The sequence below is a fragment of the Opisthocomus hoazin genome, chromosome 15 (genome assembly GCF_030867145.1).
Source record: "Opisthocomus hoazin isolate bOpiHoa1 chromosome 15, bOpiHoa1.hap1, whole genome shotgun sequence".
NCBI lineage: Eukaryota > Metazoa > Chordata > Aves > Opisthocomiformes > Opisthocomidae > Opisthocomus > Opisthocomus hoazin.
In genome coordinates this window covers 6,765,729-6,784,605 of record NC_134428.1, presented here as the reverse complement: position 1 = coordinate 6,784,605, position 18,877 = coordinate 6,765,729, and the positions used below count along the sequence as shown (strand labels likewise).

Sequence of the window (18,877 nt, the reverse complement as noted above, 5' to 3'; positions counted from 1 at the left end):
GTCTAGGATTGTGAATTATTTTCATCTAAATAATGACTTTGCTTAGTTTAAACTTTTAAGGAATTATTTTTTGGGAAGTGCAGCCATATTGTACAGGTTTTCAATTCCTCTTCATCTGTTACCAAGTAAGGCAGTCTGACATTCACGCAGCTTGCTACATGTCTGCATCTTGAAAGATGCTCTCCTATTTCATGTACTGTCAGGATAAATGCTAGACCATTAATAATGTGATTAGACCAGTATATTTCCATAGAGACATTTCAAAGCTTTGTTGTATAAAAGTACTATCATTGGAAATACATTTTAATTTGCTTGTACAATGACTATACTTCGAAAGAAGAGATTGTTCCAAATTCCCCAATCTGTACTGTGAGGGTGTCAGAGAATTGGGCAAAACGTGTGTTGCACCGAGAGCAAACACGCCAGCTTCCGCCCACCATCCCAGCACAGGATCCTGACAAAGGGCTGAAGCTGCCATCCCTAAAGAAAACAGTCCCGAGATTCGCTCTGTCTTAAACAGATTTCTACTCTGTTTTCACATTTACACTTCTACCTCAAAGCTCAGTGAGGTGCATACTTGTAACAGCCTCTGCTTTCATGACTGTGGAGCCCAGGAGCCTGCTGAGCTGTGGGCTTGGGGGAAGGTCAAGTACTGAACTTTCCCTCATCCTCTTCCACTAGAACAAAAATCGTATTTAATTTCTAGCACTAAAAATCGATTTCCCAAGAAGATCTGTGGCACGTGAGCAGCTTCTGTATGATCTATGGTGGGAAGACAGAAAGCAGATGCAATGGTTTTGGTTACACTGGAAGATTTGCATAGCATGGAAGGTTAGAGCTTCTGTGTTTCCCAGAGCCTTTTTCCTTGCCCTTGCAGAGACAATTCAGATTCCAAAAATACATAACAATTTGGCCCACTGGTTTATGGAGAAACAGGGGTCTGGCATCTAACCTCTGGAAAACCAAAGTTAAAAATTCATCGATTCCTGTGGCCAGAGCAATCATATCTGCATTGTTTGAAAGTTCATTTTTGCAACTTTCCATAAAGGCACTTTCAGCTCATTCCAAAATGGACGTAATCTGCAAATAACAGCTTAGAAGACCATTTTTCTACTATATTTTTAGACAGAGAAATTAAAAGAGAGGCCAGTGATTGTGAACGTTTGCACTGATGTGGCAGGAAAGACCATAGCAATGAAGCAGAATCCCATGGTGGCAGTTTTTACATGGATGGCTCTTCAGCCAAGTAGTTGAACCTGACAGTGGTGTTACCACAAAGCAAACAGTGAGGGCATACAGAGATAAATTCACTTGCTTGACCCAATGGTCAATTATAATTGATGCAAAGCTACAAAAGACTTAAAGATGGATTTGATCAAGGCATATTTGCAAACATGTCCTCCCCTCCTGGAAACAGCCCTGAGATACTTACAAATCAGCACATGGGGAGCTGACACCATTGCCAGCCACACGAAGGGGATGAACTCATTGCTGAGGCTTCAAAGGGATACATACAACTTCCCCTTTCAATCCTTAACTGTTCTCTGCAAGGTCACGTTAGAGCAGAGGCTAGGCTGCTTATCAAAATAGAAAAATACCTGTAATGCTAATGGGGTCAAATCGAGATTAAGGCAAAACTTTGCAGTCTGTACAACTCGGGGTCCTTGTACTTAAATTTGCAAACTTCATGTTTTCCTCCTCTCTTTTTTCCCCACTTACTGTACCATTTATCTAACAATTAATACTTTTAGGAATGCAATCCTAAAAATCTATTTATACAAATCTCCTCTCAGTACCACTAGAAACATTAACATCTATACATTTTTTAATTGAGTAGAGAAAAATAGCTGTTAGTTTTGATAAAATAAATTACCATTTCAAAACATGTAAATACTTCAGCTAAATAAAGTTCTGGGAATCAGGAATCTATTATCAACTTTATTTTTAGCTTTGCCTGACTTTGAGTTTCATGTCATTTGGGAAAAAAACAGAAGTTCCTCTCCCTCCCATATACTCAGTGTTACACTTTTCAATTTATAGCAACTGCAGATGGAAAAGACTTACCCTCATTTGTTTGTTGGCATGAAGATAAACATAGTCCTAATTTCCGGAGAGTTAAAAACAACCATTCCTCTAAAGCACTTCAATTTTCTATTGAAATTTATTTTCCCATACTTATCCGAAAGTAGCAGCTTCTTCTTCTTAAAGACGAATAATTAAAATGCTTAGTTTGAACACTTGCAAAATGCCACTCAGAATAAAACCGAAAAATTTTATTGAAAAAACACAGGAAAGACACACAAAGACATAACATAATAAGGAAAGGGTGGAAATGGTAAGTTAACAGACACATTTTTGTAAAGTAAAACCAGTATTTTTAGGCCCAATTCACAGGCTTCACTATACATATACAGTTTTCCTTCTCTCAGCACTGCAGAAAGAGAGCCTTTGCTAACGTTTTTTTCATTGACAGTCAGTATGACCCCATCATCCTGTCTCATGGATAGCTCTAACAAGCTGAAATGGTCCCACTGTGCATTCTGGGGAAATTTATGCAAAGAAGAATTTCCTAAATTAACTCTTACAGAACTTTACATGAGAAATTAGCATAGTAAGGATATCATCTGTTTATACTTTGCAAAACTAGGGGCTCTGCGATGCTCATGCCAGCCATTCTTCCTGGTTCTGGAATTCCATCTGAAAATGAAATACAGAGAGAAATATTCTCACACATCTGGAGATCCAAAGGTATAAGTGTTATTTTCTACTATTATTAGCTTTGATACAGAATATCATCATAGGAAATTTGGGCAATTTTACAAATATGTTTTTCCATGCAACTGTATGAGGTAAGAGCTTTGCATTACTAAAGACTAGATTTCGGACAACTTCAACTCGGCTATAGTGAATGAACTCACAGAAACATCAGATTCCACACGTTTTATCAGGATTCCCAGTCTCTATACCAGTTTAATGGAATATTCACTCAACTAAATAAGGAAAATAATTTTTAATATGAGAAGCAAGTTAGACAAAAAGCAAGTTAGATGTTAAAGTATGAGACTTGGAGGGTTGAGTTTATGAATGGACTTGATTACCTCAATATGCAGCCTAATTAAAATAGCTAGATAATTAGTATTTTGAACCCACTGACTTTAGGTGTCCACTGACATATTCCACAAACACATGCAGAAAGTAATTTCAGACTACAGTAACTTAAAGGTTAAAAGCCTTAAAACTGTTAGATTTTTCTTTAGTTCAAAAAGCAATGTGTTATCACGTCTTATGATTAATCCTGAGTTTTGTAACTAACTCTAAACAATTAAAGCCCCGTGTAAAATTGTATTGGAGTCAACAGGGCAAGGTGACCTGGCACAAAGTCAATTTCAGAACTGAGGTACAAAGATATACTTTAAAAACAGTTATTTCTGTACACCGAGTATGCTTTTTAAAATGCAAAAATTTCTGGTAGGAATAATTATATCCTAACAAAGGATCATTTAAGCAGTTTTGGTATTGAAATTTTATTTCTTCAGCCCCCTCTTCTGGCAGAAGGGAAACAACATTGTCTCAATGAATTAACTGTTAAGAAAAGCTGTTTAGTACTTCTGCCACACTTCTTAGACATAATATCTCAGGCATCCTATTTTTCAAAATGTTGGATTCAGTAGAAATAGTTGACAGTACTAACTCAATGGTACTAAATTCTCACAGTAGAAAGTGAAGTAATATGCCAAGCAGACTCTTTGAAGGAAAAAACTGAACCAACGATCCCTGTCATTCTGTAGCTTAGGCATATGAATTATAACCAGTCAAAAAGCAGACCAGAAAGGGAAAACAAGATTTAGCAGTGTTCTGCTATAGAGCAGTGAACTTGGAGGTTAAGCTTCTGCAGTCAGTGGGATGTGAATTATGTCCTCAGGAAAGTTTTATGCCCATATACAAAATTGACAGCTAAAGAGTTACAAACTTTCTATAGAAAGTAGGTAAGTACCAGATGAGAAACAAAGAGATACACCCACTATTTAACATGTTTTACTGAGAATTTAGGTTAAATTCTTGTATTAAATTGCCAGCATAATAAGACTGTCTCTGACTGACCCATTCCAGATTTGTAATAGACTAAGGGAGTACAGTTTGGCTAGTTTAACTTTTAGGAATATGGTAAAGCAATTTGGTGGGTGACCTTTCTGACACTGAGAACTGGGATATTAGTATTTTCTCGTCTTTACTAGTAACTGCAGAGCAGCAAAAATACAATGGCACAGCTGTCCAATTTTTCAGTTTTTAACAGTCCAAAAGCCTTAAGAGAATTAAGATGAACAATAAGGTTTTTTTCTCCTTCCCTCTAGTAATAACAAGTAGCTACAACTACCACAAGGTAACGGGAGCTTCACAGTACCTTGCACAGTTGAGAAATTACATAAATTTGGCTGTCTGCAATTTTTAAAAATGTCTGCTTCGTAAATAAAATACATTCCTATATGAGAGAGAAAGTTCTACTACTGACACATTTGAAGGCCAGTCAAGCACTTCTGAGGGCAATCAGATTTCTATGCCGTACATGCTGTCCCATTAGCATACTAGCAGAGAGAAGCAGGCCTACGAGTTGGTGTAAGTTGGTCACTTATTTAAACAAAGGCACATATACAGGTTGTTTTAGAAATCACAGGTGGGTCTTTCTTGAGTTGGATTATAGTAGGAACTTTCTTAAATGAATACATGAGCAACAGGTATGGGCAGGTCACACAGCTTAGTGGTATTTTTGAGGTATAAACACTGTTCTGCTGAAGAATTTTTCATACAAAAGAAGTACCAGCTGCAAGCATTCCTTGCACAGAGAAGGAGGTACATTGTGTCTGTCTGCATGTTTATGCTGCTATAACCACGTGTATCATACAGAAAATCTAGTCACAAATATAACTTCTGCAAAAATGACCTGATACCCACACCCACCTTTTTGATTTCTCTCAGCAGGTAGTTTGCCAAGGTTCTGCTTTGGATATTTCAGCAAAGACACTTTTGGATGGGTATTCTGCGTACTTTCTTCTCTACCACCATGTAAGAAATGAGAGATAATTCCGTACAAAAGCGGTCTGCTTAAGAGAGGAACAACAGGAGCAGTCTACCAAGTCTAAGAAATACTAAGCATTCCAACCCTTAACATTCTACAATTCTGTGATTTAAAAAAAAATCACCCTTTCCTGAGAACTTCTGAGACCTTAATATTTACTTCTAGAATATGTACAGATGTCTTTAGAGTAATTATTTAAAATACCTTATGCCAAGCGTCATTATAGAAATAAGCACAGCCCTAAGCCCACCCTGAACACCAACATTCTCCTAAAAAGCTCGCACTAAGAGACACTCTCTACTAAGCTCCAGATCCCCTGTGGGTGAAGAACTGGAGCATGCTTAGCACAAGAACATGGATCCACATTCTCACTCATGCAGTGTGAAGGATCAGACTCTGGCAGGCTGCACATCCCAAACTTGATTCTTCCTAAGCACCTGACAGATTCTGACAGCATAAGCTACAGAGAACACTGAACGTGTTTAAATGTGCTTCAGTATCCTAGCTCATTAATGTCATTGTATCAGAGCACTGTGAATTTGTATCTAATCTCAGAGTACAATAGTCTTTTTATTGCTCTAGAAAGCAACTCACTGATATGAAAAGGGTGTATCTGTTTTCTGCTTCTGACTGTAGGGAGGACTTTACTGGTAAGAGACTTGCATTCTGGTGCACAAGTACACTATCTGGAGAATGCCACAGAGTTGGCAGAATTTAATGTTAGTTTTGAGTATGTTTGAAAATGGCCCCATGTCTGACATTGTGAGTTTGAATCCAGCATGTCAGAGCAGCCCTGTGGTCCAGTCACATTTCAGTTGGTGAGAACATTTATATGTGATTTATAGTAACACTACAGAGAAAAATATATGCCAAACAGAATATACTGTGCATTCCAACATCACTCCTTACACTGATTTTCCATTTGCATCTTCAACTATGTTCAGCTCTTTGGCAAGAAACTGTCTATCCAAGGGCACTTCCGGCTGGCCAGATTCTGGAAAAGAGATTTCCCCCAAATTCTTAAGACTGTTAAGAAAAACATCACCAATTAACTTTTAAAGACCGATCAGGATACTTCAAAAGAGAATGAGAGCACATACCTCCCTTTTAGACTATTAGTATCTAATGGTATATTGTAATTCCAGGGAACTCACTTAAACATTAGTGCTTCATACTCATATAATTTACAATAGTGTATTACAAGTTTTATCTTTACTCTAAAGGAATCTAAGAAAAATATTAAAGAAGTCTTACAATATAAAGATAAATTAATCAGGCAAAACACTCTTTCTCTAAAGAAGTACTGTTAGCAAACAGATTCCATACATTAACTACTATACAGACTGTCTCCATTCCCTCTTCTCAAGATGAACCTTTGTGCCTGTAATTTTAATAGAGTGAAATATATCAAACTATTAAATAGCAAATGTAATTACTGTATCTAAGCATAACTACAGAATTTAAAATTTCAAATACAAGTTAGCAATAGCTGCAAAAATAATTAAGTGCTGCACCATATAAGTTACTGCTACCATTTAGATGTTGTATTCAAATACTCAAATATTGGTATTTTAGCACAGCCAGTAATACTTCACTGCAGTTGTTAAAAAATATGGACCTTCTTCATATTCTTTTTTTGTTATTAAATCCGAAGACAACTAACCATGACGCAGTCTATATGCACGAATTGCCAGAATTGCTATAATTCAGACTACCAACTGCTTTATCTACATATTATTTTAGTTAAAATTATTCATCAAAGAAATTTTGTTCATTTATAGGATTTCTATTTTTTTTTTACCCAAATGCCAATGAGGAAAATAAATGTGATATGTGCTTTAAAAATAGCCATTTTCCAAAACAAAAACAGATATTTCAAGAGAGGTATTTTGATTTTGCAGGCTGCTAGCAAATGTTCTTGCTCTTTCATCAACTGCTCTGTCACAGCATTTACGTCAAGGATAAGGAGCAAAGTGTACATTTTCAAGAAAACTAATGGCTTAATGCTGCAAGTAAAGCTGTCGAGAGAGTGTTCATATCTTATTTATTTCCAAAGGAAGACAAGATTGTGCAGCTTGGTCTCACTTATTCATTTCATAGTATCAGTGGAATTAGTCAACCAAACAGTAACTGTCCACTAACACAGTGATGCCAAAAAAAAAATTCAGCCCAAATACCTGCAGTTAAAACAGATGATGTGTATTTGTATTTGTTGTATTCCAGGTATTCACGAATTAGTTCATTGATTAAGAGATTTTCATGAGACAGTGGTGGCCGTGGTTCACTTCGGTCCTCCAGAGCATTAAAAACTTCAGCCCGGATCCTTGCTTTGATTTCTCCGAGAGCACCTCTTTTTTCCAGCGTGTCCTTTAAAACTATTACCATAAAAAGATCTGATGATATAAAGCCAAATGTATTCAAGCAGCATTCATCATCCGCAATATAAACATAATTTCGGCATACTGACAGTGAAATAAAGACAAGATATCTGCGCCTGTGCATATGCCAGTAGCAGTAGGTGACAACAGCAAGAACGTTACACTTAAAAATTAAGCCTTCAAAGAAGTCACAATTTTTTTTCAGTAGTAAACATACGTTCTAGCAATTTCCGAAGAAGGATGTTACTGGACCGAGATGCTTTTAACGAGTGAAAACCAGACCACGACGAATTACAAAGGGCGGAGTGCTTGCGGGGAGGCTCGGGGCCGCCCGCCGGGTGCATGAGGGACACAGTCCGAAAGCCCGCCCCTTCGGTGCTCGGTCGGGCCGCCTCCGCCTTCACCCCTACCCCCACCCCCCCCCCCCCCGGGACGCCTTCCCCCCCACCTGCTTTGAGCTCCGCCACCGTCGCCATTACCAAACCGCCGCCCCGCGGGCCCGGAGGAGACGGCCCGACGGCGGCAGGCGGCCGCTGCGCAGGCGCAGCGCTCGGAGGCGGGACGGGCGCCTGCTGGGCCTCCTCTCGGCGACCGTCAGCCAATCGGGGAGGGCCGGCGGGCGGTTGGCGAGGCGGGCCGCGCGCTTCCTGCCGCTCGCGGGCGGGGCCGTGCGCTGCCTGAGGCGGGCTGCAGCGCCTTGCCGCGGGGGGCGACTGCTCGGCCCCGTGGTGGTCCCGCCGGGATGGAGTAACTAGTGGTGCTTGCGTGGGGTGTGCGGCGTCACCGTCCGGCGTCCTGCTCGTGCGTGCCACTAGTTCAGCCCTGTCAGCTGGGGGGGGGGCGGACGGAGTGTCAGGGTCCCTGTACTTTTTCACCTCAGTAATTTCTAAGGTTGTCAATGTGCTTTATTTGGAAAGGGGGAACAAAAAAAGGAAAAAAGGAAACATGGAGACTGAGTATGTGTAGCAGAGGAGTCCCTGAAAAATGAACTTTTAATTGGAAGGACTCACCAAAGATAAGCTTTAAAAAAGAGCTTGTCAAAATGTAACCGTATACTGGGTGTTTTGCAAGTCTGTGAGGGTGTCTGCCGCGTCTGGAGGCATGTATGTGTGCACTTCATGTTGCTGGGGTGAGTCAACAGTGTTTATTTTGTGAGTGTATGAGGCATTTCCCAAAGGACGTGCAGCCAGCGTGGGTGAACAAACCGGATTTGTCACGGTCTGGCTGGAGCAGCCTGCCTGGGCTTGAAGGGAAACGGGAGTCGGCTTAAGCAGTAAACCACTTACAGCCTCGAAGGGGGGGGCGATGTTTTTTTCTTGGGATTTTTCTGGTTGGTTTTTTTTGTTGTGGTTTTTTTTTTTTACATTTCCTCTCAAAGAAAATACGTATGAGCTTGCAAAGAATCTCTGGCAGGGGGCAATAAAAAGCTCAGGGGAAAAAAGAGGTCTTTAGCAGTAATTGCGAAGTTACTCTGCTGCGTTAACGCTGCAGCCACTTTCGGTGAGGCTGCACGAGCCTCCGTCTTTCCTCAGCCCGCGGCCCAGGTCCGCCGCGCAGCTCTGGTGAGGAGCAATGGCTTACCTGTAGCGCGTGTGGCTTTTTCCACAGTCAAAGCATTTATCTCTGCATCCTTCCAAATTTCTTCGTGCTGTTGTGGGTCACTGTTCTATTACACCTAATTTGCAGTTAATAAGTTGCAGCTGTTTTCCACCCTGTATTTCCTATCCAGTTTTAATTTGTAGCCTACAAATGAATGTTCAGAGTCCAAAATAGAATTTTGGGGTTGTTTTTTTTTCTGCTTGGAAGAAAATACCTTTTAAAATAAGATTGCAGTTTCTATTTTATGTATTAATCTGTGTTTTCAAATTGTTATAAACAATGGTTTGTGAAATCCACATTCAGTGACTTTCTGGTACTATTGAGTTCATGGTTCTGTGTCTCTTTGCAGATTTGGGCTTGTGTCAGTTACATTTTGAGTCTGTTACGTTTTGCTTCTGAACTCTGCTGCTTCCTCTCACATTAATTATTTACTCTGCATTTTGACCACGCTTTGTTTTGCATCTTTGTTGTTGCTGTTGCTTAGAGTTTCTAAGGGAAGGAGATGGAATTAATTGGAGGGGAACTAATTCGAGGTGTCGATCCAAGTATCTTTATTTGATGAGAAACATTATTAACCTGGTGCATGACCGTTAGTACAAGGACAGTTTGAGGCTGAAAAAAAAAATACTTGGAAAGTTTGAATCTTTAAAGTGTAACCTACGTTTTTTTAGTCTTTTAGCGTACAATGGTATCTGGAGAAAAACATGTGTGGGGAAAAACTTATTTTTCTTGCCCCTCCAGACCTCATGCTTATTTATTGCCTTCTTGTTTGGAGCAATTCCTGTGTATGATCTCTATATCCTAAGTAATTTTCTGCTGTATCCTTTCAACTATAAGTTTATATTCTATTATTGCACACCAATAATGTGTAAAAGTGCAAGCTCTTAGAGGTTGTATTATCTATTTAGCATTTTTTTCTGGTTTACTGTTTTATTAATAGTGTTATTTAAAAAAGGAAAAGCTTGTCCAACTTAACTACAGGATGGCTTGTGTTAATTGTCAGAGCTATTATCATTCACATGTGCTGCAGAGCAGCCAGGAGAAAAAAAGTGTTCCTTACAGCTGAGGGGCAGTAGGATAACAGAAGTTGGAGACTATGATGTAACTTTTTCAACAGGGGTCTTGGTGAGCATGGAGACATCAGAAAACAACCCACCAAGGTGTTTCATATGATTTTCAGATGAATGCAGAGAGTACACAAAACAGCACAGAAATATTCTTAATAAAAATAAGGGGAATCAGGCTTCAACATTTAGCTGCTTTCTTGCAATACTACAAAGATTTTAGTATGGTATGAACTAAGGTACGGGTTAAACTGGCACAAACTTGTATAGCTTCTGAGACCCAATTTGTTTGGTTTGATCTTTCTGTGATGATTCTGCTTGGTTCCTCAAGACAAAGGTGACCTTGGGGCGGGCTGAATGCTGCTGCTGCTCCTCACCCTGACCTTGGGGCTGAGCGAGCCGGGGGATCAGAGCAGAAATGGCGCAGCTGGGTGGGCAGCCTGGCCACCGCCGGCTGCCTGCGCAGCTCTGAGGCTGCAGCAAAGGCGTACCCACGAGCGGAGAGGCAGTCTGCAAGGTGTTGCTTCGTGTGGGTGATGCTTTTTAGTTATATATCAGACAAAGGAAACCTTCTGACAACTTTGTTCGGTACCGTAATTGCTCTGGATGCAAAAGAACCTTTTAAATTGAGGTTCTTTATGTAACTTGTGTGATTAAAGCTTTCAGGTGTTATTCTAGGGTGATACGTAGCCACCCTGCTCTTTCCCACAGTGTGTGATAGCGTCCCTGCATACGCGCCGTCCCCGCCCAGCTGGTCTGTTCCAGTGCGTGCAGACAGCCCGCTGAGCACGGAAGGTGGCTGGGGCCTAACCATGCGCTGTAAGCAGGACGTGAAGAGCGGGTGGTGAGATGCGGCCACGCGCAGCTGTGGGGGCCGTGCAGTCACTTCAGCTGGCGCAAATTTCAGTGCAAACCTGGTTGTGCATGGGGTTACTTTGGTTCGGCTCGTGCCAGTCAACTTGAACTAGTTCAGGGCTCTGAAACCAGTTTAACTGGTTCATGCTGAAAAGCCAAGTATTCGAGGGTGAGCCGAGGCCTTCACTGCGGCCTGACCTGAGGACGGGGCCCGAGTCCGGAAGGGGGCCGCGTGTGGTCCCCGTGCCCGGGGGCCGGAGCCGTCCCAGGAGGAAAGGGGTGCCGGGCTGCCCGCCAGCGGCGGCCTGCGCAGGCGAGGCGGAGGTGTGCCGGGGGGGGGGGGTCCGTGCTGAACGAGGCGCTCGCGCCGCGCTCCCGCCGCCCGGGCCCGCCCTCCACCGCGGACGAGCGCGCGGGCCGGTGGGGCGGGGCGGGCCGGGGCGCGTGGCACCGCGCCGTCTGCCCCGCCCCCGCTGAGGCGGGGCTGCGCAGCGCGGGCGGCGGCGCCGGGGATCGGCATCCCCGTGACGGCGGAGCCAATCAGCGCGCCGCGCTGGCGCCCCGGCACGGAGAGGTGCGGAGCGGGAAGCGCAGCGCCGCCGCGGGAGCCCGCGGTCGCCTCGCCGCGCCCCATGGGGATCGAGAGCTTCTGCAGCGCGGACGTCTACGAGCCCTTCTGGGTGAGCGGCGGGACGGGGCCTCGGCGGCGACGCCGAGGGATGGCGAGGCGCCGGGCGGGACGGGGATGGCCCCGGGCGGAGCCCGAGGAGGCCGCGCCCGGCGGCGGGGGAGCGGGCGCCTCCCGTGCCGGCGCTCACCTTGGGCGGAGCGCGGGGGGTTGCGACGCGCCCCGGCCGCGGGCCGGCATCGCTGGGCGCCGCGGCAGGCGGGGGCAGCGGCGCGGAGCGGCTGCGGGCTGGGCTGGGCTGGAGGAGCAGGGACGCGGCCGGGCACTCGCCGGTCTCCGGCTGGGTGCGGTGTCCCCGCGCCCGGGCCGCAGAGCGGGAGCTGGCGTGCCTCTGCGCGGGCCTCGGCCGGGCAGTGCTGGGGAGCGGAGCGGTGCGGGTGCTGCTCCGGGAGGCCGGGGGCGAGCCCCCGCCTGCCGCGCCGTCCGCCGGGCCGCGTTGCTCGGGGCTGCGCGGCCGGTCACAGCAGCGGTGACGGGCTGCTGCCACGGAGCTGAGCAGTGCCGTGCCGTCCTGTGAAGAAACGCTTCCTGCAGGCGGGCGGCTGCGTCGCGTGCTTGCGCGGAAAGATTTTCACTCTGCTAACGGAGAGCGGCGAGCGGAGCCCGCTGCGGGTGGGCTGAACACCGGCTGAGCAAAGGCGAGCGATGCGGGAGCGGTGCAGTGCGGGTCTTGCTCCGCCGAGACGCGGGTTGCTCCGCGTGGCGCGTGGGTGCTGGCAGCAGTGAGGCCCCTGGGAAGGCGGGAGAGCAGCGAGGAAACGGGTTGTGTGGAGGAAGGGGGGAGAGAGAAATGGAAGTTAAAAAAGAAATTAAAAAATAGCAGGGGGAGGGCTACTGAAGGCAACCTAGTGGTCAGAGGAAAACGTGGGTTTTCTTAGACTGTTGAGAGAACTTCTCACGGACTCATCGGATGTTTGCCAAATAGTACTGAACTAATGAGCTGCCTTACTAGTAAAAAAATATAATTGGATGTCTCGGCAAATGCCATTGTACTATTTGTTGCAAGAACCATTAAGATATTACTCAGCAGATATTTAAAAAATCGTTGAGACTTTAAGATATTTACCTTTTCCAGCTGACCAAAAGTGACTGTTAACCTGCTTTTACATTGCTTGTGTTCGTATCTCTCTGGAGCTAATTTTCAGGTTTCTCAGAACAGGCTAAGTTATGAGTTGTCATCAAATGTATTTTTTTCCTCTCTACTAGAATGAGACATTTTATTTGAAAAGCTTTAGAGAATACATGTTTCAGAGGGTAGTAATTTGGTGAAAAAGGACTGCTAGTTTTTTGAACTGTGGCATTGAAACATCAGGTAGAAGCAAGAACTAAGGATGTTGGAAACAGCTAGTTTATATAGGATTTCTGATGGCAGATTCTTTTATTATGAAAACACTTAGAATCCTTGTATATGCCACAGCCATTGCTGATATTTGTGGTGTGTTGTAACTACTCCATACATTTCTTTCACCAGTTGCATTGGTTCCCAGGGATATAGATGGTTTTGTGATTTGTCATCCTTCTCCAAATCATGTGGAGTCTGCCTTTCATTTCTTCCAACTAAAGATCCTGTGGGTGTGGTTGTTTGATTTCTGGATTATTCTAATCCTGTGAAAGAGCAGTTGGGCACTCCAGTTGGTGTAAGGTGTATCTGGAAAAATTTTCTTCCTTGCTGAGCTTGTGCTCACAAACAACACTCTGTATCCACTTTGTTGCGTTGTTCCCCGTGGTGGAGAGGGTAGTAGTGCTAGTTTTGTGCTTATGGCTACTCTGTCTGCTTCATTTGCTGGTATTTCCATTATTGCTACTATTTGAAGCTGAAGTTGTAATCGATTGTCAGAAAATCCCTCTGTCCATGCAGTGTTTCACTGGGCTTGTAGATATCACCTCCGCGTGTGCTACTGTCCTGTCCTGTGGACTGCACTCATCTGCTTCTTGGAGCTGGGTGATCGCTAGATATCTGGTGGCACGTGTTGTTATGTTCTTGTGGTGAACTATATGACTGTATCAGCTGTTTTGGCTGGTGCTGAAGCCTTCCTAGCGGAGCAGCGGAGTCTCCTAGCACTGGCAAACTCAGTTTCAAGGAAGAGATGTGTTTTCTGTCAAGGGCAGTGCTGAGTTTGGGGCAACTCAGTTTTAAATTGTGGAGGAGACTTTTCAGGTTGAAAGGACCTAATGGACCCTTAAAGGCTGTATACTAATCTTTTTAAGATTTGCTGGTGAGGATTTTTCTTGTTTGCACACCCAAGGAATGTTATTGTCGAAAGTTCCTGTCTGACAATTAAACAGATTTTTTTTTTTTAATGGCTACTCTAAAAGGTCAACAGCCCAAGCAAGTTTGCTATCTTCTTCACTCTTTTTTCTTTTTTTTTTTTCTTTCTTTCACCCCCCTCACTATTTAACCTATCTCTGTGCCCTCACTCAGCATATTAACTTCACTACAATCAGGTTTGCTTACAGAACTTAACTGTTTCTAGCTTCCTTTGACCCAGACTCCGTTTTTGGAAGGGTACTGTTTCGTCCTTGCTTTCTCTGGCATCACTGGGTATTCGGAATGAGTATCTCATCCATAATATAAAGAAAGGTACAGCTGTGTAAGACAAAGTTACTATTTACTAATAGCTGTTGATGACAATAAAAGCTTTAAAAAAAAAAAACAACCCTGGTGAGGGGCTGTGGGTAACATTTTGCGTGATTTGCATTTCAGTTCAGTGACTTGAAGGGCCTGCTTGAACTGGAAAACTTTTTTTGAGACCTCACATGCTGAGATAGCTTTGCCTAGAGTATCACTAGTGTTGGAGTGCAGTCTACCTTGCTTACATACCAGAGTGCAAAAAAAAAGAAGTGGGGTGAGGAACTCTGTCATTCTAGGTAAGCAGGGTAAGTGTCAGGGCAGATGTGGAATTTACTGTACACTTTGGCCTGCTGACCTTAGCTGTCTGGATATATGCACATTCGCACAGTCGGTGGTCTTAGTTCAGTTACCTTTTGAAATAGTCTGCTGCTTTTCCTTTATTTTGAATAAAACTTTGGGGTGGTTTCAGTTTTTCGGAGCTTGTAAACTATGCAGGATCACACTTAGAGAAGTCTTTTCATGTTTGAAATTGCTAAAGGAAGAGGTTAAGAGTTTTTGTGATACTGAGTTTTCAAGGCTAGCCTCCAATAAGGTTTTTATAAAAAAGGAGATATGAAAGAAAAAGCAGAGTCAGACCAAGTTCCTTACAGTCCCTTCCCAACTGCTCTGACAGATTTTACAGGAAGTCTTAGTTATTCATTCATTAAGAAGATGCTTGTAAGTCAAATAGGATCCGTAACGTTTGAGGTTCTTGCTTATACTTAAGGGAATGTGAAAGAAATGGCTTGAGTTTATATAAGCTCCTATCATGTCCTTCGCAGGCAAAGACATTGTGTTTTGCAAAATTATTTTAGATAGAAGTTAACTCTAATTCTTCTTGATCTCAGTGGGAACTTAGTGGAAATTTTTTTCTGCTTTTTTCTAGTTGGGCTTTTGGTTGTTGAGGAAGGATTGAAAGCAGGTAATTCCGTTTACTTCTAGGAGAAAAGCAAGTTTTCATCTCCTCTGTTTCATTTTGAAAACAAGAGTCCTGTAATTCCTGTAAGGATTCAAGCTGTGTCTGCCTGTGTAAATAAATCCAGGCCTGTTTTCTTTCCTGTTGGTGCAGAAAGCTTTTGTGGAGCCTCTTCTCTGTCAGTAAAGAAGTTACATCCAAACACTGTTCTTCGTTTAGCATTTCTTCATATGGAACCAAACTACAGGAGAGAAACAGAATGGATGAGAAAAGGTGAAGCAGAGCCTTGTGCACAAAATCCGGGCACCAACTTGGTGGGATTTGGCTCTGCTTCTCTTACTGTTGTGTAGAATTCTGTCTGAGGCTTTCAGACATGTTTTGTCTGCCTTAATAGATGTATTTTCTTGAGAGTTTGTCAACAGATACAATGTTTTGTGTTTGGGTTGACGTTGTAGCTGGGGGAGATCCACCAGCCTCTTTCAGCTGGTTGCAGACATGTTAGGATCTTCTAAGGCTATAATGTGGCTTGAGAAGATTTTATTAAGGAAAAAAAAAATATTCTTGAATTCATTACAATGATTAGCTGATGTTTGTGAAGTGATATTGTGTGACGTAAACAGCTGCAATGCTTATATTGCTTATAAGAACACTGGGACACAGTTTTCCTGAAGTAGACTTCTGAAGAAAACCAGACTTTTTATGTAAGGGGTAATTTCATGTTCTGAAGTTCTGTGGCTTATGCTTGCATGTGTTAGATAAGCAGTAAATTAACACCTCTTGGACTCCTGCAACTTTTTGCACTGTAAAGTATGTCTTTCGTACTTTCTCAGTGTGTTTGTGGCAGGGCGAGGGAGGGAGTTTGAAGTGCTGTGTGTGTAGTGCTGAGTGAGCTTGATAAAAGTTAGGAGTTTCGGCTCTTCCTTTAGTTGTAAAGGTACCAAGTTTATGAATGCATTTGTGACCAGAGTTTAAAAGAGTGTGCTGAGCAGAAAACTACTTGTATTTGCTGACATAGGAAGGTCATATGTGGACAGCATTTGGAACAGATGAGGAACAGCAGCAGAGTGTTAAACAGAAAAACCTTGACACAAGACAGTAACTTTATTGTGGCTAACAGCGGATTGGTTGGCTTAGTTGTCACTGGATTTTTTAGCGATGAAAGCCAGAGGCTTATTTGTCAGCTTCCTCTCATTTAAACCGGTAAAACATTTTTGTTAGTCATGTGAACGAGGGTCTAGATTTCAATAGAAATTAAACTTACATTAGAAATTAAACTTATCTTTCTTGATCCAAAATAGATTGGTTTAGGGGAAACGTAGGAAAATGAAGCCTCATATTCTGTTGTTGAGGAGTATTTTCTTAACATTCTTATAATAATAATAATATAATATTATAAAATTATAATAATAATAACTTATTTTTCTACAGCTGTCAATGCCTGACATTTGCCCCAGCAAAATGCCTGAATAACTTGTGCCGTTCCATGCAATTACAGTGCAGTTTACATTGAAACACCCTGCTATACTGTGACTAAGTGAAGGTCAACCTGGATTGTGCTGAAGCCATTCTAGGTCACATCTCTAAAAAAGCCTACTGCTGGGTGCTGACCTTTTGCTTACTTTTAATAGAATCAGAATTCCGTGCATTACTGTTTTCTCACTGTTGGTGTCTGTGGTAGCTTCGGATACAGTTTATCCCAGTTTAAGTTGCTGCCTTAGTGCCTTTAAGATTATTACCTAGGTGAGTTCAAACTTCTCACAGTGATTTGAACTCGCTCTACAGGCTGTTGCATTATTAAGCATAAGTCCTGGTATTGGTGCAAAAAGGAGATGAGAGCAGGAATCTTTTCACTGTATACTTTTAAGTAACAGTGATTTCAGTGAAAAACTTTACAGAAGAGTAAAAACCATCCTTTTGATTCTGAAACTATGAATGATAAATATTTTGTTGTGATGTGGCCAAAGGTTGTAATGTTGTCTCATGGTGCTTGCAGACATGGCAGGGTACGGAAAAGTTATGTCTGCAGAAAGAAGCTAAACATTTTTATTTTGCAAGTGCTGATGTTGTTTGTCATATGTTTCCCTGACACACAAAAAATAGTCGGTGACTTTTAGCTTGTTGAATTACAAAGATCAGTTCCTGTGCTCCTTTGTCCGGTGACTTCTTAGCACCAGCTTCTTATCTTAGGCTAAAGGGAAACAAAGGCAAAAGATGCGCTTTTCTTGTCATTTTACACACAATTTTAGCTGATGCAGTGCTATCTATAGCAAAAGGATTTCAATGCCTTGTAGACATTAGGAAATATCTAGACATTAGGAAATATCAGTGGTATTTCATGGTTTTATGAGAAGGAATGTTCTGTGTTCTCACTGTTCGGTGAACATCCATCCCCCCAAGATTCTAGTAACAAGTAAGAGAAGTTCGTCAATTGCATGTTAGGTTTAGTTCCCCTGTAGTAATAAAAAAATTAAAATCCCGAAACTGTCTTTTCTGTGGGTGTGTGGTATCCATGAGAGTTGGAGGTCGGAATCTAATCCCAATTTGGTAATTACCATTAATGTTTCTTATTTCACCTTTGTGGCAGTAGAAGTACAAAAAGGCAGAAACTTCGTGATCTGTTGGGCTGTTATCAGCCTGAAGAAATGTCTGAGAACTCTGTGGGGATATAAGCACCTATACTCCGATGTGACCATGAAGGGAAGTCCTGAAGTGTCTTCCCAAACCGGTAGTCTGGCACACTGCATGTTCATTTGTTTCACTGCTTGTGGTTAGTGGCATAGTTCTGTGCAGGAGCATAGTTCTGTCATTTCTGCTTGCAGAAGCAGTTTTTGGAGTCTATGGGGTCTGGAAATGAGATCAAGTATTTGGTTGTGTGGCTTTTGCTTTTTAGTAGAATCCTGGTTTTGTGTGTTCTAAAAATTAAAAAAACCCACTTCTGGCTGTCTTTCATTAAGCATAGGAAAAAGCTGTTGGAAAGAAGTTACTGTAAAATCTGTACAAGTATTTTGAATTTTTCTTCTACTTGCTATTTGCAGAGTACACCCTTAGATGATACAATAAACCAGTAAACCATTAATTTCATGTAGTATAGTACTTCAGAGAAATTGGCAGCGTATTCAAAGCTTTATTTAAATACAGCATGAGCTCACTTTGTGTGCATCACAGCAAAGGTACTGTTTGATTTGTACATTCTGCACTACCTTCAATTGCAAGAACAACTCCATTGTGTCACAGGAGAGATCCGTGCATTTTGGGCGACTTCCGTTTATGAAGGAAAGCAGCTAGAGGAAATAAATGTCAACTGAGGTGGAAAATTGTGTTTGTTCTTGTGTGTTATGCTGCTTCATCTGGAATTGATTCTAGAGCCATTGGATCCTTTAATGCAAATAATACTTTTTCCAAAATAATTTCAATGTAATATGCATAGTATTTTTAAAGGACTTAATAACATGTAGATGGGAAGTTTATGATGGTTGCTTGTAGTGTCATATGCCTAATTTAGTGCCTGGTTTGCCACTGTTAGGGATATTGTTGTCTGCTGCTTGTTTCTGTGGATATTGCTGAGCAGACAGGAGAACTGCAAGTGTGGGTGTTTCTGCTGCTTTTTGTTGAAGTTCTGGAGTATTTTTCGTGTGCAAATATCTGTTGTTTGTTTATCAACCTGTCACCTCTTGTGATTTAGCCTGAAGAGT

General features: G+C 42.6%; 2 protein-coding genes across 6 annotated transcripts in view; one reads left to right on the top strand and one right to left on the bottom strand.

Annotated features, from left to right (window-relative positions):
- Positions 1-2,258: 2,258 nt before the first annotated feature.
- Positions 2,259-8,012, bottom strand: CEP20 (centrosomal protein 20). 5 transcript variants are annotated; one of them, XM_075436890.1, is made up of 5 exons: positions 7,901-8,008; positions 7,252-7,449; positions 5,984-6,068; positions 4,957-5,099; positions 2,259-2,697 (listed from the first exon to the last, which is right to left on the bottom strand). In XM_075436890.1, exons 1-5 carry the CDS (start codon positions 7,926-7,928, stop codon positions 2,621-2,623), a joined length of 531 nt encoding a protein of 176 aa, XP_075293005.1. In that variant the 5' UTR covers positions 7,929-8,008; the 3' UTR covers positions 2,259-2,620. The 5 variants fall into 5 exon arrangements, with proteins under 5 accessions (XP_075293005.1, XP_075293006.1, XP_075293007.1 ...); XM_075436891.1 differs by having other exon boundaries at positions 4,957-5,096; XM_075436892.1 differs by having other exon boundaries at positions 4,957-5,051.
- Positions 8,013-11,516: 3,504 nt separating this feature from the next.
- The window catches only part of LOC104331056 (ATP binding cassette subfamily C member 1 (ABCC1 blood group)), a 55,305-nt gene continuing 47,944 nt past the window's right edge, over positions 11,517-18,877 (top strand). Inside the window, exon 1 of the mRNA XM_075436960.1 lies at positions 11,517-11,650. Coding sequence (XP_075293075.1) covers positions 11,603-11,650 — 48 coding nt within the window. The 5' untranslated portion in view covers positions 11,517-11,602. The remainder of the gene's footprint in view (positions 11,651-18,877) is intronic.